Below are 23,147 nucleotides of genomic sequence, written 5' to 3'. Positions count from 1 at the left end.
CTGTTTTATATCAGTTAAAAAAAAAAAAAAAAACCCTATAAACAAAGTTTCTCTTTTAAAAAAAAAAAAGGCAATGTTTTTTTATATATTTATTGTAAACTCCATGCTTTATCTCCCCAAGAAGATTGTAAGCCCCCAGAGGGCATAATGACTTTCAGTTTTATATTTACTTATTCATTCATTCAACAAACTGCCAGAATATATATTTGGCATTGACGACACACAGGAGCTCAGAGAATAATCACAGGATGCTCAGAAAGCACACAATCTGGTCAGGGAGACAGACATGTAAAAAGACAAATTACAATTCATGTGATAACTGTCATAACAAATAGATGTGCATTTCTATAGGTGGGTGCATGTTTGTGTATAAGAATAAAATGCTGTAGGAGTCTTATATTTCCCAAAGCACCTAATGTGGATTACAAGCTGAGCATTCAACACTTATTGGATGGTTAAATTACATAAAGGAAATCCTGCCCACCACCACCAAGAATACATAAGTGATCTAGGAGGAATGATATTAATAGGATATGTATAATTTGCAGTTCAACACCTTAGATTACAGTCCCAGCTCTTTCAATTATTATCAATTAATTCCTAGAGTTTTGATTTCATTATTTCTAAAATGGCAATGATAAAATTACCTTTCTACCTTATAAGATTTCTGAGGATATAATGAAGTAATATATGTAAAAGAGCTTTATAATCTATGAATTACAATAAAATGTCATGGAATTACAGTTTCAATTTTGAGATTTTTTGTTAATTTCAAAATAAATTACAGTCCTAATTTAAAGCTTATTATATTTATGCTATACACATATACACGTGAATACTAAAATGCACATCAAAACAAGCAACAAAATATTTACTGAGTTTTCCATTTAAAAATAAACAAGTTGGACTAATCTATTGTTAAGTTCCTAAACTCCTTTTTTAAGATACTACAGGAAATTTTGTGGGCTATAAAAGCAAGATCACTATCCCCAAATTTAGGTTATAGTGGAAAGGACACAAAGATATACATAAGGCTTTGTATTTGGGGGCAAAATAAAATGTTTAGGACAAATAAAACAAATAAGTAGAAAGTAAAATTCTGCTTTGAATTGGAATGGTAAGTGAAAGCATTATAGAAGAATGAAAAGAATTCATGCAGCCCACAAAATCAGAACAAATAAACATATGAACCCTCTATTTTTGAAAAGCCCAAACAGGCTGGGGTAGGAGGAACAATTCTTAAATGAAAAAACAAAACCAGTCTTTCCCAAGTAAAACAATGTGAAAACACAATAGATTGAGAATTTTCAATTATCATTAACAAACTGTATTTCTACCCCCGCTCCAAAAAACCAATGGATAAATGCCGTATTAGGTATGTATAATTTCCATTAAACATTCCCCAAAACTAGAATATCGACAGACATTATCTTGCAATGTCTGTGAAATGCCACGGGAAATAAATAAGTTATTCTTTGTTCATTCTAAGTAGCTATATAGAATTTAAACTTAAGAGAACTGACTATATAAAGAATCATTATTTTTATATACCCTAGGTTATCAAATTTAAGAAATTCTCATGATAGTATAAGTAGTCTCTGTTTAGTGACTCTGCAACCTAACTGTGTTAAGATACATTGAATATCCTGAAGAAAACAGGGATTGCACCGTAGAGAGAGAAGGCAGAAAGAGACTAGAAGAGGAAAACAAATTTCCATATGGGAGAAGCACCTAACAGAGACATCACTCCAAATAACATCCTCAGTAGGAACTGGGGAGACTGCTCACTCTATCCATGTTCAGAAAGAATAACTGACCATCAGAGTGTTATAGCAAGCAGCAGTCCTGAAAGCCATGACACAGAATGAGAGCATGAACTTAGGTGAAAAACCATTCTTTAAGTGATCTTCCCCTGTACTGCTGGCTTACGCTTAGACTAGATAAATCTACTGCCTATCAAGTCTGATGGAGAGTGAAATAGTACAATGACTAATACTCCAGGAGAATGATCTCACAAACACAATTTAATTATGTAGTGTGCATACAGTATGTATGTAGGCTTTCCTTTCTCTTCAAGGATGGTAGCCTGCTAACCCTAGGACAGCTTTCCCCACATATTTATTAGACACCTACTAGAGATACATACTCTAACATATCCAAAGGCAGAATCAGGTATCACCATAGAAGAATGACTCCTATGTGTTTACTATAAATGGTCTATGGCACAATTCCATAAAATCTTAAGATCTCTCTCCACTAGAGAGGGTGTTTGTTTAACGCTATCGTCAATTCTATGCTAAAATCTTCACACTATCCCTGCCAATCCAGAAATGCCAATACCAGAGAACTCACTATTTCCTCCCTTTCATCGCTGCATTATTATGACAATTATAAAATTGTTTTATATGGAGTAGAGTCAGGTCTTTCTGTGACTTCTATCTAATGATTCTAGTTTCTATCCAAGCATTCATAAAGACTAATTCTTTTCCCTCTTCTACTCCATAGTCAAGCTAAGTGACAAAAGCTTCGATGTTCCCTCAATCCAAGCTTCATCTTCTCTTCTCTTGTCTCCACCAACCATTTCTCATATAAAATGATTTCCAGACACCTTACCCTTCTAAATCATCTCTTCTGAATAAATTCAAGATATCTGTATCTTTTCTATACCCTCCCTCTGAAGTACTATCACAAATCCCCAAGTCTTTACTATATTTAACTACCTAGACAGCATCGTTCAAAAACATTCTATAGCACTAGTTTAAGATGTTTTGCAAAAGAAGGGTTACAGGTCAAAAGAGACAGGGAGCCTATTCTCTATCTTCATTTTTCACAATATATTAGCCTAAATGATTCTGCAAAGTTCTGCAAAAATTATGTTTTGCCTAACTTGAATTTATTCTCCACCTGCACCATGACCTACTAAGACAATGAAGCTTCAAGAAAATTGTCCTAGAAACTGTATGCGGTCTACCTACAGCAATGTCTTTTCAGGGTGCATTTTTTTATTCACTTCATGCCATCCTCCAACTTAATTCCTTACCCTAGGTTTTGTCTCCTTGTTCTCTTCCATTTTACTCACATAATACTGTATTCTATCTAATCCACCTTACAGTGTTTTGGAAATAAACAGAACATAAGTAAAGCCCGATGTTTTACTTTTTAAAATAAATCTGGAACCCAAAAGGCTATATACTCCAAAGTAATAAAGGAAAAAAGAAGAGCCAATTAAGAAGGAAAGCTCAGAAGTTGTGAAAGGTATATGGCCCAGTTTTCAGTAAGTGACTAGGCAAGTAGGTTTCGATCCATTAGGTTTGGTCACCTAGTTGTCTATTAATACTTAAAAGGCCTACCCACAAGGTTAGGGGGAATTCCAAAAAGGAAACGGTATTTTGGACTTAGGCAAAAAAAAAAAACAAAAACAAAAACAAAAAAAGACCTTATAAAGCTTATGCTTAAGCATAATAGCTTAACCAACCACAGTTATTAATGGTTATTTTACTCTTTGTTCAGGGAAATTTTTACTAACTGCCTACTTAGTGCTTATATAGAGATGAATATGATCTTTGCCCTTGAGAAGCTAGTAGCCTAGTAGAAGACAATTATAATAAACTAACAAAAACTACAAAATAAAATGATCAGTAATAAAATAAGCTAGTAATACAATTCTGAAAGCAGAGTGTAAAAGGAATGATGAACTCTCCCAGGGTGTTACAACGAAGTGAAGGCAGAAGTCTCAATTCTAACCTGTGAGGAGACAATTCCAGAATTAAGTATAAGACCTAAACTGCTTCACTTTAGGGATCAGGTATGGCAGGGAAAAGTTTAGAAGTAACAAATAGAATCAAGAAATCCTGTTGGTATAAAAGATACTTTATTCCATGACTTGTGTAAAAGGAAAATTGCCAGAAAATGAATATGAAGGCAAGAAAAGGCTGATTCTTTCTTATAGTAGAATGTCTAATATTAAATATACATAAAGATGTTAGAAAATCATCAATGGATACTAAAACTAGTAGATGAATGTTTTATGAGAAACATGATATTTATATAGTCTCAAAGTCTCCCTACATACTACTATTTGTCTAAAAGCAAAATATGCTAACTTCAAAATTTTTTTAAAAATGGGAGGATATCACCTTAATCAAGTGGTTAACATTAATACCATCAATACTGGGACAAACTGACATCATGTGCTCCCTGCTAAAACTAAGGACACAAAATCACATCTGTGGAATTCCTGCTAAATCCAATCATGAGAATACATCAGATAAAACCAAAATGAAGTATATTATGCAAACTAAATTATTTACAGTCTTCAAAAATGTCAGTCAGGAAATATAAAGAAAGGCTAAGGGACAAATCCAAGTTAAAATTAAAGACCCGTGACAATTAAATGCAATCAATGCATGATCCTGAATTAGACGATATATGGGGTGGGAGAGAAAGGATTATAAGGACAGTAACAGTTTATGACATTTGAAAAGCCTATAAATTATAATACTGTAATAGTAAATCTCTTGGTTTCATAATAGTATTTTAGTTATAAAGAGCATAGTCCTTAAGAAATATAGACCTACAAGATGTTAAGTAATTAAGGGCTAAGGACTGTTAGGTAGTGTTTACATTCCCAGTAGATATGACCCTCACGTACTTGGAAAACCAGTGTGATCTTAGGCTAAACATTTACCTGCGCTCTATGAAAATAATTCTCAAGGGGGAATACAAGGCTAGCATACTTAAGGAACTGTAGACTTAAAAACAAAGGAGGAAAAAGCAGCTGATGTGCTGAAATACAAATGGAATCTATAAATATTCAATATGTCCAAAAGAAATGATTAGATAATAAGCACCACTCCACTATAACTTGCAGATAAACTCATTCATAATCAATATAAAATGCTAAAGTAAATCTCAGTATATTAACTAAAAAAATTACTATAATATACTAAAAAACACTACTTTCTAAACTGAGTATTAAAATCAATATTCAATTTATTTTTAAGTGATAAGTTTTCAAGACCATTTCAAATGCTACCTCCTCATGAAGCTTTTTCATCTACTCTCCCTGGAATATAAACTTTCAGCCTTTGGCTTTTTTTTTTTTTTTTCTTTTGGTTTGTTGCTAAAAAATTCTTATACTGTAGTTGTATCTGTTATTTTTTAAACCCCCTATTCTAGATTTTAAGCTGCTAGAGGACAAGAACTGTACTTTATGTATGCAAACTTTATAGTTTCTAACACAATACTTAGTATAGAGTATTGTCAAATTGAATTAATGGAAAAATCAGTAATTTGAACCATGTTAAGACTAACCTGGGGTGACTCCACTGAAAAGTTGAAATAATCAAGTATTTGTAAAATATAAAAAATCTGTATTAGAAAAGTTAAGGTGCTAAGAAAGCCCTCCAGACAGAATAATGAGGAGGGTAGGAGAGAATGGAATCAAGGGGAAATGACTAAGGGTAGACAAAATGCTTTGTCTAGATGCACAGAGTATATAAGCAAAGGCATAGATATATCACCTAACAATAAGGGTGGGTAAGGTAACTAATAGACATTAGCATTAAATATGTTAAGTCTCAAAGCTTTATTTTAAGAGACTTCTTTTGGAACAGCACAATTAACAAAACACTAGCTTCATAAGTCCTGCTTTGTAATTAGCTCAACCATACAATTAACATCTAACTGGGATGCCACTGAGAGTGAAAGAGGGCACTATTAATGATTATGCTTGACATACGCAGACATAAACTAGGACTTGTTCTGTGCAAACTGCAACGTATGGTCACACTTTTTTTTTTTTTTTTTTTTACATAGAAGAACTGGGGTGTAGGCCAGAGGTGTGGGGGTTGGGGTGAGAGGATTCTCCAGAGACAGTGGGGAAAAGAACAGGTGGACTTACTAAAATACACTGCTAAGGGGAGCAGTGAGAGAGGCAGGCGAGGTGTGCTGTGCCAAATGTGAGTTAGTGCCCTAGCCAGGAATTAAACTCAGGCTGTAGCGATGATGGCATGCTGAGACTCAACCCTTAGACACCAGGGAGACCCTTGGTCATTCTATTTATAGCCCACTTACAGCCTACCCCTGGCTACCTGAGTCTTTCTCAAGATTCAGCAACAACCATTTCAAAAGGTATGTTTACTTTCTTGCATAATTCACCTACTTACCCAAAAAGAAACAGGAGGGATCACAGCTCTAAACAATTTTATAATACCTACCTGTCAAAACCATCCTCTAAAGTTTACCTATTAAGTGAGGACCATATATAGCATGCAGAAAAGAATGGTAAGCATTACCAAAAATAAAATGTTAGTTCACTAAAGCTTTCTTCAAACACAAGAAAATAAAAAGAATCGACAAATCAAAGCATACATGTTTGTCTGAATTCCCTAGATGCAACTTCTACTATGTCAGCATTAATTAAATAAATCAGAAGAAAATGAATCTTACCTTGGGAACTTTGGGAAGACTCTGCGGAAGAGGAACTACTATCTGTATAATTCTGTGGTTCTTCTTTTCCCTCCTGAATTGATGAATTACCAGCCTCCGCCACCCTGGATGCTTGTTGTAATGTTTCTGTGACAAGCTGCCTTGTTTGTTCACTAACAACTGTGGCTTGAAATGTCACTGGTTTGGGTTTTATAAGAACCTGGAGGAAAAGCAGAATTATCCCCATTTATAAGAAGCACCATTTAAAAAGCTAAACTTTTAGGTTATAAACGGGTATTTTTCTGACATGGGAAACAGCATTCTGTACATTTATTGTGCTTTGGGCACAGCATTGTTCATCAAAGTCAAGCTATGAACAAATTATAATCAAGGCAAATACAATGTTCTAAGTGCTAAAACCATGACTCTGACAAGAGTCTTCACCCCTGTTTTTTCTTGTCTAGAGTGCCTTAAGGAGTCATTTTAAAATCAGTACACTATATAATAGAACGGCAGTCATAAGCGAAGGATGACAGAACAGAAAGACACAAGGAGGAATTCTGAGCCACAATAACAGTTTAGAAATCCTCCTTCAGAACTTATATTACCATAATAAAAATAAAACCCATTTTTTTAAGCCACTGTTCTTCAGGTTTCTTTTCATTAGTAACCAAATGAAATTTCTAACTGAGATACCTGAACAAAGTTGACTTGCCTGGGACCTAAGTAATCTTTAAAGAACTCCCCAAAGGAACAATGATTTAGATAGTATTAGAAGCAACATGGAACATGTGATCGACAAACTCCTAGCAAAGGTAAAAAAAAAATCAAAAACACTAACTAGCAAATGAAATACAAAAATTTCAAATTAAACGATTTGACTTCAAAATTTAGGACTCCAGGAGTTGACTTCAATTGGAAATGGCATAAAAATATTAACTCACCACATTTATTTTTTATTTATCTCGCACATAAGATTCCAAACTATTTTAGACTCTATTAAGTCAACCATTTCAAGAATTCAAGAATGAAAACATGAGTTATATTTTGACTTAGATGATGAAGCAAATAAAATCATTACAATTGAAATGAAAAGGCAATTTGTACTTAACTTCTAATCACAAAACCTATTTGTTCAGATGTATAATTTACTTGGCTATGACTATGAGGGAATCAATTATAATGACAAATTGCTCATTTATGGGTAAATTAACACTTATTATAAAAATTCTAGGATAGCATTTCTCAACCAAAGCTGACATTGCTTCCCTTCTTACTTTCAGAAAAGCAGTAATACCTGCAAAAAACAGTAACCTAGTAACATAAGATTAAATCATGAGTCTGAAATTCCAAGACAAATTTCCAGTAAAGTTCCTTTATCTTCTATTGGTTGAAAAATGAACAGATCTCTAGTTTCTCCATTATTTAGGCTGCAAGTAAAGCATATCTTGTAAGTAAATAATGCTTTCAAAGTCCTTATTAGCTTATAAAAAGAAATTACTATCCCTTGAGAGTTTCTAAATGACTACTATTACCCTCAACCTTTTACATTTCAAATAACAAAATATGCCTTCAGCAATTTTTCATTCTAAAGGGACTCTTTTCCCCAGTCTTTGTTCATGATGTAACACAAATACTTAGACATATTAGATATAAAAAGTACTGAAGAGAGAAACGCAGGTTTTGAAAATAGCTAATTGTACATGCTAGATCAGAACATTTAACAATCTGATTTTTTAAAGATCACTGATCTTTTCATTGAAATTTCTACTTTGGAATTTTAGGAATTTAAAATATCCCAGCATCAAGAAAAACCACTGTATTCATAGCCTACCTGTGTTTTCCCTTGCTGGCCATAAACAATTTTTGTTGGGATGATCTTAGCTGCTGGTTGAACTGTGGAACCTATTCCCTTTGGCTGCGTTACAATCATTTTGGTGATGGGTCTTGTAGCAGTGATGATAGCTGGTTTTGCTCCTGTTGGCACTGTCTGAATAGTCTTTTCTCCCTAAATTGAAGTCAGTGAGTATATAAAAGATTTATATGCATTTAAATGATAGAAATTGCCATTTACTGAAAAATCACAGAAAGGTTTTATCAGGATGATGGGAAAAGGACTGTAAATTGCGCAACAAAGTACATTTCCAGATGACAAAAGCCCTGGACTTATTTAATATTTAAGAAGTCATCTGACCAACTTTCTATCCAAAGGAGGCATTATTTCCTGATGAGTGACTTTAAAAATGAATTCCTCATGTAAGAATATTTATTAGATTAACCCATTCACAGAATACATATTAGGGTCAGAAAATTCTAGAAGAATATAAATTAAAATGTTAATAATATTTCTCTCTAAAAGTTTGGATTATAGGTCTTGCCCTCTCACATCCATTTTTATATTCTAATTTATCTGGAATGAATATTTATATAATAAACTGCCTAAATTTCCCATATATGAAATTATAAGGATGTACAGCAGATTGTCTTCGTGAAAAAGTATAAGAGATGGAATTAGCAGTGATATTAACATGACTTCTATGGTTACATGGGAAAACTTGGTGCATTTCCCATGTTTTACTATTAGTATATTACTAATATCACCTTAATTTATTAAGTACATTGCTTAAGCCCATTAACTTTCCACTATTTTTTTTAACGATTTATTTATTTATTTATTATTTATACAAGCACTGGGTACAATCGGAAGTGCTGCGGGAGTGTGAGAGAATTCACCAGAGCCAGAGCAGGGAGCAGAACAGACAGAAGGACCGAAGTACACTGCTGAGGGGAGCAGTGGGTAGCAGGAGAGGTCTGCGCGCCATGCGGGACCCTCCTCCGGTGGCCGAGGAGCAGCAGGGGATCGAACCGGCGCTGAAGAGGCTGCAGGCAGCTTTGCAACCCAGCGCTCAACCGCTGCGCCACTGGGGAGGCCCAACTTTCCACTATTTTTAACTGCTTTCTTCTTAAGTGCCATTTTCATTCATGGAGTCAATACTTGAACTAAATTAAATTCAAAGAGTGATTTTACCATATTATTAACATTTTAAAAATTGAAATTCAGGGCCTCCCCGGTGGCGCAGCGGTTTGAGTGCAGTGCTGTGAAGCTGTCCACAGCCTATGCAGCACCCGTTCGATTCTCGTCCGGCCAGGGAGAATCCCACATGACGAGGCAGACCTCTCCTGCCTCTACCGCTGCTCCCCTCAGCAGTGCTTTCAGTCTGTCTGCTTGTTCTGCTCCCTGCTCTGTCTCTGGTGAATCCTCTCACCCTCCCATGACTCTGGCCTGTACCCCAGCTCTTATATAAATAAAAATACATCTTAAAAATAAAATTGAAATTCATAAAACTAAAAAGGATCTGAAGTGTTTTACCTTACCAACTTTTCTGAAGTTTTAGTCATCATCATCACCTAAATGTGTGACCATCTAAACTTAGCAACCATTAAAAACAAAGTACACCTAGGTGAGCTGGTTAAAGATAATCACTGTGAACTTATAACTAAATATGATTATAAAAAAATCACAAATTTAACTATTTGCCTGTAATTATATAAGGGAAACATGATGTGTCTGTCAACTATGTGATTACTTATTTTAATACATACACACACTTTCACAACAGCGTCTCTGGAAAGAGCTCTAGAGTTCATTTGCCAAGAGCTGCTCATTTGTAAGTGGGCATGCTTATTAAATAGACTCAATGAATCCTATTCAAGTATAACACTCCACTCAAACTAGATCAAAACTAACCAGCAAGCTGTTTTTGAAAAAGCTCTTCTGATATATGATATTGTATGCCCAGGTATGCAAGAGGTGAATACAGGTGCACGTTCACATATGGTGAAGAATGGTCTTCACCACCTTCTGATCTGCTTGTTTCACTATTATTTCCTGTGTCAAATTGTAGCTATTAAATATATTTAGCAGCTAAGATTCACACATGACTCATAGGTCTATGTGACTAAAAAAATCGAAGGTACATAGCATCCTCTCTTATAAATCAACTTCTATGACAGTGCAAACCAGACTTTACTGGGTTCTGAAAATCTGAATTCTAATCTTGACTTTAACTTTGGCTTACTTTATTTATATGAATTCAGGCTAATAATCTGTTTGTCCATATAGTGAAAAATGTAATGCTGGACTCCTATCAACATTGTAGATTGTGATGCTGAGCATATTTTCATGAGCTCTACTACAAAGATGTATAACATTCTATTTTCTAGCAGAGGGAACACTACCAAGCCTAAACAATTATGTACCAAGAGTAATAACAATTGGAAAAAAAACATTCATTGAGGACTTTATGTACTAGGCACTGTTCTGAGCACTTTCAAAACAGCTACTAGTTTTGAACAAATCTGTGATAGAGATTATCATCCCCAACATACAATGAGGAAATAAAGAGAGACTTTGAGTAAATTAGCCAAGGCCAAACAACTATGACATTTAGAGACAAAATCCAGGTTTGTCCAACTTCAAATCTTTTAGCAACTGCTTTCAGAACCATAATCTTTTCTTACTAGCTTAAATAAGTAAAAATGAAAGTAACAAATCCCTATCAATTAATTTAGTCTTAATCACAAATATTTTCCTTTGCCCAGATGAAGCAAATACTAGGCCATATGCAGGAATAAAATTATCCTCCAGTAGCGGTATTCCTGTAGTTAAGCCAGGGGAATCCTCCATCTGGACCAAGCTAAGCATCAAAACTCACCACAAACAACTTGATTACAAGCTACAAGTTTTAGAAATTACTGTGAAAAACAGCATAAGTAGGTGGTGTTTTAACAATTATTACATCGCAGTGGTGGTAAATCAAGCCATTGTGGGATTCTTAATGTCCTTAGGCAAATACTTATATAGTTGACCTATAAAATCCTCAGTGAATTGCTGAATTTGCAGTTCAAACTCTTACTTACTCCAGCATTTAGCAATGTTGTGACAACGTTTTTGCCTGGGAGTCCTTGAATGGTGGTTCCTTTTCCTGTAGTCTTTTGCACAACAATCACATTGGGCTTGGAAGTCATTGGGATTGTAGTGATTTTGGTAGTCGTTCCTTAGAGAAGGAGGGAGAAAAGGAGGTCTGAGTTAAAGACTAGAGGTATCTGGCATTTTGTTTACACTTCACAGTTTAAGATGACATGTCATGAGAACCAGACAATGAGGATGAAAATGAAAGATTGGAATGGTTAAGTTACAAATTATCCTAGAATGAGAGAATATTAAACACTGACTCATATTTTTGGAATCTGATGACCTACACATCAAATACAAAACAGAAAAAAAATCACTATCAGGTTCTCCATCTATATTCCTTTTCCGACTAGTTAATTGCAACAAATAAGAATCTCAATTCAATGACAAATATTTTTCCCAAACCCAGTATTACAGTTATGTGAATAGTGTGAGGGAAAAAATTTCTTCAAGAGAACATTAAAAAAACGAATAAATACTTGTCAAAATTCATGTATTCTTGCGTGATCAAAAAGATAAAACTGACATACAGACCAAGTCACAGATTAAACATACACTCTTATGCAGCAGTCTGAAGAGCCTGAGGATAAAACCCATATATTTACATATATAAATTTGTATTTTCAACCATTAGATCTACTTAGCAGACCATAGCTACTGACCCAAACACATTATATTGTCCTCCCCCTCTACACCTTCCTACAAATTTTCTCTTCTATCTATTCAATTTATACCTTACAGTTTTCTAATTGACTAAGTTGAAAATCCTGGTACAAATCTTTGATTCATATTTGTCTTCTGTCCCTGTATCTCCCTAACACAATGAAAGCCTAATAAGTCCCCCACTATATCTTTTCATGTCATTGATTCCTCAGTGCTTGCACACACTATATGGCATTTACTCAGTAATATTTATTCAGTGAGTATGTGAATGAACTCAACTTGTCACCAACATATGACTTCTTCCAAAATGTTAATGTCAGTTCAATGGACAGCCCCTCATCTCTTGGTTTCTCATATTGTCTCCCTACTTTAGGTATCCCTACCAAACAAACAGCTCTGTTGGTCCATCATAACAAACATCCTTAAAAAAACTGATTTCATCATGTTATCAGAACATGATGTCATCAGAACTTGTGAAATTGATCAAAAGCCTTTCTAATTCCTATTGCATCTAGTTCTAACTTCCCCTCTTAGTTTTCAAAATCCGTTATGATTTGGCCCTTAGCTACCAATTTGATCTTCTTTGTTCCTACTTCACAGTATAAATTCTAGTTTAATAAGTAACTTCTAACAAGCAATAACTTCCTACTACTACCACAGAAAGCCCAAATTCCTCTAACTTTCTAGGTTCCACTGACTTTAATTTTCAGGATTATCCAATATATACCTCTCTTTCAGTGTGCTGGTTTCCACATTGATCTCCTTGAGCATACCAGTCCCAATGCTACTGTTTGTTGCTCCTGTAATTTCCTCTGCCTGTGAAAACAGGCAAGTCTTATTTTTCTTCTATAGGCTTGTATTATCATTTGTCAAATGACTAAGCACAGAACAGGTACTCAATAAAAAGCTTATTAATATGTTCTCAAGAAGAAAAATTAAACAATATCTTATTCTTTCCTATTGGAAAACCTTAGCATCCTCACTAGAGTTTCAGAAATAAGACTGCACTAAGAATAAGGATGTTCTAGTTATATATTAATTTTTGGCAATCATATTATAATATTTTGGTAATATACTTGCCATCACCTAATATTTCATTAGTCTAAGGTAATACACTCAGGTTACATAAAAAAAAAAATAACTTCTATCCAAGGACCAGCTTTACAAATGCTCCCTCCTACCTGCCCTTTATCTGTAGCCTCTGAATAGTGAGTTATTAAGAGCCACCAAAATAACAGCTGCCATTATATACTTATATAAACTGTAGCTCTTAATTCCATTCTTCATATGTGATTGATCAGGTATGGGTCCTTCATACCCCAGTCTCACCAAATATGATCAACAAAGGATCTTTTAGACAGTAAGCATAAAAAAAAAAATGGAAATGCAAAACATGCTTTAACTCTACACTAAAGTACAAGGACCACTTTTTAGACAAAACATTAATATGTAAAATTTATTAACATGTAAATTATATTTATATATAGGAAAATGTCTAATCTTTCCATTACAGAGGTGACGATTTATGAGACAGTTTGTAAACCAAGTCTTCCAGCTTAACAAAATGGTGTTAGAAAACAGAAGAAAAAGACATAGTATAAGTACAGCATTATATAAAAATAGAATATATCTATTACCAAATTTTACAAAAGTGTAAAATTCCAGCAAACATATTTCTGTATCTCAGCTGCTATCTACATGTTGAAGAAAGAAGTATCACTCATTTTTTTAAAAAGATCTTCCACAAGGCTTTGACAGTATTCAGTCTGCAATTCTCATTTTAAAACAGGATGTACACAAGTTCATTTGTTTAACATTTTTTAGGACAGAAGATGTGCCTAATATATATCACTATGCATCAAAGAACTCAATGCAATATTTAGCTCACAGAATATCAGAGAAACCATTTCTATATATAGTCTTTACATTAAAAGATTATTTGTAAAAGTTTCAGCCTTATCGTAGGTAGCCTGAAAGAACATACATTGGCCCAGATTTTACTAGTCACAGATTCTTAAATCACCCCGACAATCTTGACTTCTGTGTAGTTTTGTTTTATGTGGCTTCGGTAAAAAAATGAGCAAGTGAAGGTACAAATAAAAAAGCATATAAACACTAACCCCTTGTTTGGACATTGTACCAAAGAGTAAGAGAATCAAATTTAAGTGCTGTCATTTTTACAGATTCTCATAACAATGAATAACTTCTCTGAATAACAATTTATCTCTAAAAGATCCAATCTTCTCAACAAAAGATCCAATCCCTCAACAAAACACATTTAAAAATTGCATCTCTGCCATTTTCTCTATACAAAGTAAATATTTTGTAAGATATATGTTCAATAACTGTAAAAGTAGTGGAGCCTTCCATTTAATGGATTATTCTAATAAAAAGAAAAATGTAACCTTTCTAAAAGTACTTTGGAAGCATAAACATGCCTTCTGGGATATTTTACAAAGGAAGTGAGAACTGCATGTCAATTATATCAATATATAAACCTATATAAAGATGTTCATCACAGGATTATTTATAATGACAAAAAATTGTAAGCAAGCTAAAGCATTCAAAAATAAGAAAATGGCTAAAATATGGTACATTATATGAGAGGAGCCAAATGTATTTAATGGCATGGGGGAATATATAGTAAAAGGATAGAATTCGTTGTATCACAACTCTAATTTTAAAATGCAAAAACACATATACAACACATTTCTATTAAAAAAATAGAAAAAGAAACATACTTAAATTTTAACACTTTTCTCTGTGTGGTGAAAATTATAGGTTCTTAGTTTTCTCTGTACCTAATTATATTTTCTGAAGTCCTTACAATGAGGGACCTTTTTTCTTTAATTAAAAAATTTTGGGGCCTCCCCCGGTGGCGCAGCAGTTGACCACTGGGCTGCGAAGCTGCCCGCAGCCTCTGCAGCGCCGGTTCGATGCTCTGGCTCTGGTGAATCCTCTCAACCTCCTGCGCTTCTGACTGTATCCAGTGCTTGTATAAATACATAAATAAATCTTTAAAAAAAAAATTTGTTCTGGAAGTTTAGACAGAGGGAAGCGATAGACACATCGAAAGAAAGTGTGTTTTCTTTTTTTCAGCTTGCTTTCTATTCCTTCAGCTAGATATTGACATGTATTTTAAGGAAATTTCTTTGTTTTTTGGGTTTTACAGATTCTAGGATGCAGCATCTGTTCATGGATAAAGGCAAAAACTATCTAAGTTCATTCAACCAAGGCTTACCAATTTACTATGAATAGACAATGAGGACATAAAAACTAGTAACAAACTATCCCAGTACCATGGAACAAGATTACAAAATAAGAAATTGTCTTAATAAAAAATGTTGATAGGTAATGTAAGGATCAACTTAGAGTAATTAGAAATGAGAGCAGTATCAGTGAAGCAAAGGTAGAGATAAAATAGGTTCCCTGCAATGAATAAAGCTGTTTCAACCTTGTGTCAACTTACCCTGCAATGCTGGGAAAGTTTAAGAACTCTTCCAGTGTGTACCCATACATAGAAATAGCAACTAACCATTAATTAATTTAAACCTGAATACAAAGATTGATAAAATGTATGTATGTGTAGGGAATAAATCTCACTACTTTCTAGAAAATGTGTTTACTTGTATTGCTCTACCCTAGTACAAAGCCGTTAAATCAAATAAGTTTGAAAATAGAGGTCTCCCGACACCTAGACATTACTTCAAGTATATGATGCTATGAATTCATATGTAAGTAAAAGAAACCCTTTTGATCACTGAAAGGTATACACCAATTAAAAAAAGTGATCACTTTTTGAAAAATGTTTGAGTAAGTGCTCTATACTATTTAAAGATATCATCAAGTATTAAGTTATGATTTTAGTTTTAACTGTTATTTAAAATATCCTCTTAAAATTGGAGTATGAAGAATCTTTCCCTAACAGTTTCCACCCCCTTCTCAGTTTGGCAAATGCTGGATTTTCTCACTTACACTTAAAAGTAGAGCCAAATTTAACAGTTTTAAATATAGTTTTATACCAATACCATGCCCTATTTTGCTTTTTTTTTTTTTTTCCACTTTAAGTTATCAGCAACAAAATATTGCTGCCAGGAAATTCAACCCCTTAACTTTAAAAAACTCACCTGGGGCATACAAAATATGGCTAGTCTACAAAAAGAGTAGACAGTAAAGTCCACAAGGATTGCTTAATCAGAGATTATTTACATCATTTTAATTAAAAAATAATAATCAATGAAAATGGATGCCGTGTTAACATACCACGTCCAGAGTTCACAACCCAAACACTTCAGGAATTAATGAACCAATTAAAGTCAGGTAAGTTCCAAAATACCAGTAAATATTATTAGATTTCACTATTTGAGTAAATTATTTTTAAAAAGTAAACAACCAATATAAATGGTAAAAAGTAAATAAAGATATTCAAGTGCTTTTACTTTTAATAAGCTAAAGTGACATTAGTAATTGGAAGGATGAGATATGGCCCTCAAACATATTTGGAGTAACAGATACTAGCTCTCCCACTATTTCACTATGTGATCTTGAGCAGGTTGATTTCACCTCCCTTAAGTCAAATTTGTTTGCAACTGAAAATTGATGATGATATCAACTATCTCAAAGTTCTGAGGTCTGAATGCACAGACAACTCACAGAATACTTCATAAATGAAAATTTTCTACGTAAATCTAAGCAATAATCTCTCCATTCTGATTAAAAACTAAAGGTTCTTTGGATTTTAGAACTATCAAAAGCTTAACACATGAATATTTAATACCAGAAGTGAAAAATTATACTTAGATCACGAAACATCAGGACTAAAAACAAAGTTTTAGATTTCTAAGCAGAAAAGTGAGATCCAAAAAAGAATCCTTCAAAAATGAAATGTGGTTTTCTCTTATTGAAGGTGAACTATACCTTTAACATATTTCAGATATACCTACCAGAAACTATGTTACTGCTAATTATCTTGCCCCCCAAGGTAGCCAATGATTTGGGCACTACTGTAATGATGCTGCCACTGGTAGTTTTCACATAAGTTGCCGCTCCAGGGGTTGCAGCCATCCGACCTATGGACGGGCTCACTGTTGGCCGGGTATACGTCGCCTGTGTACCTGTAAAAATGGATATGCCAAAGGAAAAACTTGTTAGTACTTATAAAAGAATGACAATTTATACTGCTCAACAATAATTTAATGTAACCTACTTTGCTTAAACTTGAAAATGGAATTTCAAGATGTCAAGACAATAAAATAACAATTTACAACCAACTTCCAATGCACAATTCCATTAATTAATTTTATACAGAAAATTTTGTGACGTGTTACATCAAATTACTAGCCCCAGAAAAAAGTATAACTAACTCTGCTCCCTTCTTTCACTACCCTTCTTCCACTACTTTTATGCCAAAAGAAACTTAAATTTAATCATCTTTCCTGCCAGAGCATTTTAGCTATTTCTGTTACATATTTTAAGGTCTCTACATCTGTTTTATGCTGTCTCACTGCCAAACCCAATGTCAGCACTTAGCATATAAGGAAGTATTGTTTGCCTAGAATTTTATAAACCTTTACTGTTTTGTATTCTGCTACCCTCTAAATATATTTCCATATTTTAAAGTCATTCCATCACCTTACTAGAGATGAAAGCTAAGGTTGCCAAGACTTGCCAGAAATATTTCATTTTAGCCTAAAAACTTCACTATTTACTTATTTCCTCAACTTTAACTGACCTATTAGAATATTTTTCTCCATGTTCCTCAATAGATTTTATATTTTTCCCAATATTTCTAGCCCTTCTTCCCCAAAACAGTAGTTAAAAACTATCAGATGATCCTGTTATAGCTTCTTATTAATCTGGTCAGCTCATAAATACTATACTAAATAGCTAAGTATTAGTTTTGGAAAGAATGAGGACAACTACAATAACACCTTCAACTGACAAGATAACCACTTTAAACAAGTCCACTCCCCCAAATGATTTTCCAAGTAATTCACCTTTTTAAAAACACACTCAAAACTTAAAAAAGGGGGCAATAAGAACATTAAGTAGAATTAGTTTAAATTGGTCACAACTATACAGCTGAATGTTTATGCAAAGTAAACATGCCAATAAAGATACACAGTTCGAATCAACTGAATTGTAGCTGAAGATTTTTTCAACTTAAGTTTTTGTTTAAAAAGAGAAGCACTTTTTCTAATATAGACACATGAAGTGCGGACACATTGTTTTACACTACCTTTCCTTACCTGAGCAATTATGTGTGTGTGTGTGTGTGTATATATATATATATATATATATATATACACTCTTAGCTTTCTACCAAATGGAAAAAATTGGGGAGAGGGGGAAGTATGACAGATCTAATACAGGAATAAGTATCCTTAAAGCACAGGATTTGCAAAAATGAAATAAAGTAGAATGGTAGTTGCCAGAGACCGCGGGAAGGTAAAAATGGGCTCCCATTTTATTGTTTAATGGGAACAGAGTTTCAGTATGGGAAAATGAAAAAGTTCTGATGCCTACAAAACAATGTGAATGTATTTAATGCCAAGAACTGTAACTTAAAAATTATGAAAGTGGTAAATTTCAGGTTAATTATACTTTCCCATAACACAAAGGGAAGAAGTACGGGCTTTCAGAGTCAAACAGATCTTGGTTCAAATACCATTTCTACCATTTCTTAACTGTATGACACTGGGCAAACTTTAATCTAAGTCTGTGGATTGTTGCTGAAAATGGAGATATTAAAACCTAAGGAAGGGCCTCCCTGGTGGCGCAAGGGGTTAAGAACTGCACTATGAAGCAATCCGCAGCCTCTGCAGCATGAGTTCAATCCCCGGCCAGCCAGGGAGCTGGCCCACATGGCACAGCAGACCTCTCCTGTCTTGCCCGCTGCTTCCCTCAGCAGTGTATTTCAGTCAGTCTGCCTGTTCTGCTCCCCACTCTGTCTCTGGTGAATCGTCTCACTCACTCCCACCCCACCCCCCCGCATCTCTGCCCTGTACCCCAGCTCTTGTATGCATAAATAAATCAATCTTAAAATAAAATAAAACCTAAGGGAGAGTAAGTGCCATGATTGTGCAGACTTTTATATACTGGCCAATAAATGATAGTGTACAAATTTGAGACATATCAATTTATATTACTTTAATTCTATCTCCTAAATACTGGCCCTCCTCAAAAAATTTGTTACAGCTTATAGAAATTTAAAGTAACAGCAATGGCTAATTCTAGTATTAATAGTAATAGTTATTGAGCACTCTTCTGAGTACTTTACATAGCTAATTTCATTAATACTTACAAAGACCTTATGACCCTATCAAAATAGACAAGGAGAAAGATTTAGAGATTAAATAACCTATTCAAGGGCACAAAGAGTACTGTTTAAAATGTTCTGCACTGTCACTTCCTTGGGTATAGTTGCTAGTTGCTCTCCTATCTGGGAAAAATCTAGACTGTGCTTCCCTCTGTCTACTACACTGTAATGTAATATAGATTTTTAACATCACCAGAATGAGATCCTTGTAGGCTAGGATTGTGATTTCATTCAATCAGCAAATTCTGACTAAACTCCTACGTATAAGACCAGCTCTACATATACATGGGGAATAAAACAGACATGCTCCCTTAGCCTCATAGAGTTTACATTCTAATTGGGTAAATCAATTAACACATGGCTAAGAAACTGGAAGTTGTAGTGCATGTTATATAGGAAAAGAACAAAGAATGGTGACAATAGTAAGAAAGCTAATTTCAGCTTGGGGGAGGGAGGTAAGAAAGATCTTTTTGAAGAATGGTCTGATTGATCTCTATATTCCCAGTGTCAAGCACGTTGCTGATACAAATAAATTACTGGATGAATAGATGAGAAACGAATGGACTGATGGTCAAGAAAACTTACCAGTAGGAGTGGTTACCAGTTTAGTTGTCATAATTGCACCATTACTGCTAACCACCATAATAGGGGAATTGCTACTGGTAGGCAGAGTTGCTGTGACTGGTTTGGGTAAGATTTTACTTGGTTGAACTTGTTGTGTGATGATTTTAACACCTTTAAAAGAAGAAAGACATATCTCAGCACAAATTTTTAAAAAAAATGTGCTACCCAAGAAGGCAATAGTTACATACTCTTTATTAAGTCTTGTCTAAAGAGAAGTTTTTCATGGTGATGAAACCCTTTACACTTTTATTCCTCAAATTCCTATCTTTGCTAATTTCTCTCATCTAAGAATACAATTAAAACATTACAGAAGTTACTAAAAGGTTTTTAAAAAAAACATTTTTTCTTTGTCTAGGATCGTGACATATAAGAGCTTTCAAATCAAATTAGTCATTGACCTAAACTTTTACAGACAACTAAATAATATGTTCCATGCAAATACCTGAGATGAAAAAAGACCTGAAAATAAAAGTTAATGTTTTTATATATTCCCAGTACCCCAAAGACTTCTCATAATGCCTTAAACATAGAGGTCACTGGAAACTATAAAGAAATATTTGATAAACGAAAGGCTCATTTTGAGCCTTTATTTTTAAAATAACTTCTTTCTAGAAGTATTTCTAGTAGCTCACTATCAAACACAAAATACAAAATGAAGGATATATAGCTATTGCCCCCTACATTAAATAAGCCTATGGGCCAAAACTTGACTGCAATATGTAAAAATAAAGTTAAAATGTTAGGGTGGTGATGTTATGATTTTGTTTTCACATGTTCAGAATTTCTATTTGAATGTTGTAATTGTCACACTGACTCTCCAAATGAAAAATGTCTACTCAAGATGGTACACGGGTGCAGTGGTGAAGGAAACTCAGAAAGTGTAGAAAAATGTGATTTAAAAGGCAAGATCTGTGGTATTTAAAAAAAGAACAGTTCCTTCTTCTCCCCTTCCAGTGAGGCAGATTCTTCTCCAGAGCACTACAGCAAAAAACACATGGATTCTGCTTTCTCCAGTTCCCAATTGGAGGGTTTTCTTCTGAGGGGAAAGAGGACATCAGCTTAGCTCATCTTGCCCCCAGGAACCTGCTGATATGGCCAAGACCTGGGCAAATGCAGTGAAGAGGCAAGCGCTCCCTTGTTCTACCAAACCCCAAATTTGTGAACAAAGACTCCACCCTTGCACCCAGCACCAGTGAGAATACTGGGTCCTGATCAACATTGTTCTGGCTTGTGTGCTCAGGGGGAGTTAATCAAGAGGCTCTCAGGCTGCTACCCACCCCAGCACCCCCTTCTTTCACTAAGTGCTCAGCTCCCAGAACAGGAATGTCATTCAGAGAGAAGTTTGTCATTGATCCCTGCCCAGTCCCCAAAGTTCCAGAGCTTCTTGTGGTTGGAAAAAGATCATAAAACAGATAGCTCCATATTTTCCCAACAAGGGTACAACAGGACAACATTAGAAATTTTGAATTTCCCTTCTGCAATAGAAAAGTATTCCATTTATAAAGCACTATGTAGTAGAAATTACACATATAAATTATAATCATGAACAAACACTAAGAAAACAGAAAAAAATAACAAACTCCAAATTTTTCGTAAAGCCATAAGGCAAGAAAAAAAGAAATCAGAAAACGAATAGCAAACGGACAACTTAAGCTTTACATGTCAATTGCTTTAAATGTAAATGATATAAATATAGCATTGAAGAAACAAAGAGTAAGTATACAACCAGACTTTATGCTACCTACAGAAAACTCATTTCCAATACAACAGATACAGGTGCAAAGTAAGAGGAGGAAAGATACACTAAGCAAACATTAATCAAAAGATTAATCATTCCTATGTCGGAATGAAGGTAAAGTAGACTTTAGAGCAAAGAAAATTATTAGAGGGGGAAAAAAGGATGCCACACAATATAAAAAGGAACAAACTACCAGGAAGACACTGTGTCTTCTTTGTTTGGTGCATCAAAATATATGAAAAAAGTAAAAGTAAAAGCAAAAAGTAAGATATTTTCAGAGTATTTATAATGAATGACTTCAATATCCCACTCTAAACAACTGATAGAACTACTAGACAGAAAATTCAACAAGGACATAGGAGAACTGAACAACACAATCAACCAGTGGGATCTAATCTCTCTATAATAAAACACTCTCCAAACAATAGACATTTTTTTCCCCATGTACAATGGAATATTCACCAAAGTAGGGCATATTCTGAGCCAAAACTACAAAAAATATTTAAGAAATTTAAGAAACTACAAAAAATATTTAAGAACTGTCTCTTTTTGGTCCTTGCTTCCAAGATGACCAAAAAACAAACAAACAAACAAACAAACCCAACAGGAGGAATAATGGTCATGGCCGAAAGGGCCACAGTCACGTACAGCCCATTTGCTTTGTCAACTGAGGAAGAAGTCAAAACAGTGGAGGCCACAGCTGTCAGACTTATCCCATGCAAGTGTCTTTGACACCTATGTGCTTCCCAAGCTGTATGTGAAATTATACTACTGCATGAATTTTGGCATTCATGTCAAGGTAGTCAGGGACTCACTCTCATACAACCCAGAAGGACCCAACATTCCAACCCTGATATAGAACTGTGAATGTTGCCCCACCACCTCATCCAAACACCATGTAAAGGAGCTAAGTCCTCAAGTCTGAAGAAAAACTCTGGGGATATTATACTTTAAAAAAAAAATTTTTTTAGGACCTCCCCTGGTGGCACAGAGGTTGAGTGCTGGGCTGCGAGGCTGCCCGCAGCCTCTGCAGCACCAGTTCGTTCCCCAGCCGCCATCAAGGGTCCCAGAAAAAAAAAAAAAAAATTTTTAACTGAAATGATGCAAAGGTATGTTCTCTGACTATAGCGGAATCAAATTAGAAATCAATAGTAGAAAGATCACAGAGAAATCTTCAACATTTTGAAATTAATTACATAGTCGTAATCATCAAAGAGGAAGACTGAAAGTAAATTTAAAACACACAAAATTCGGATGTAACTAAAGTAGGCTAGGAGAAATTTATCACTTATCTATTTATGTGCATACAGACAAAACTGATAAATGTTTCGAAGAGAGAAAATGCATTAACTTGGTAATCTAAGTTTCTACCCTAAGAAATCAGTGAGCAAAGTAAACAC

The 23,147-nt window shown here is 34.4% G+C and overlaps 1 protein-coding gene across 9 annotated transcripts in view; it reads right to left on the bottom strand.

Annotated features, from left to right (window-relative positions):
- The window catches only part of EMSY (EMSY transcriptional repressor, BRCA2 interacting), a gene marked incomplete at both ends in the record, with an annotated part of 71,197 nt that overhangs the window by 13,360 nt on the left and 34,690 nt on the right, over window positions 1–23,147 (bottom strand). For all 9 annotated transcript variants that reach the window (XM_084236745.1, XM_084236738.1, XM_084236739.1 and 6 more), the window contains 5 exons: window positions 6,451–6,649; window positions 8,264–8,437; window positions 11,350–11,486; window positions 17,011–17,181; window positions 19,971–20,120. In XM_084236745.1, coding sequence (XP_084092871.1) covers window positions 6,451–6,649; window positions 8,264–8,437; window positions 11,350–11,486; window positions 17,011–17,181; window positions 19,971–20,120 — 831 coding nt within the window. The remainder of the gene's footprint in view (window positions 1–6,450; window positions 6,650–8,263; window positions 8,438–11,349; window positions 11,487–17,010; window positions 17,182–19,970; window positions 20,121–23,147) is intronic.

The sequence above is a fragment of the Talpa europaea genome (assembly GCF_964194135.1).
Source record: "Talpa europaea genome assembly, chromosome: 1".
NCBI classification, from domain to species: domain Eukaryota; kingdom Metazoa; phylum Chordata; class Mammalia; order Eulipotyphla; family Talpidae; genus Talpa; species Talpa europaea.
This window is presented reverse-complemented; position numbering and strand designations above follow the sequence as displayed.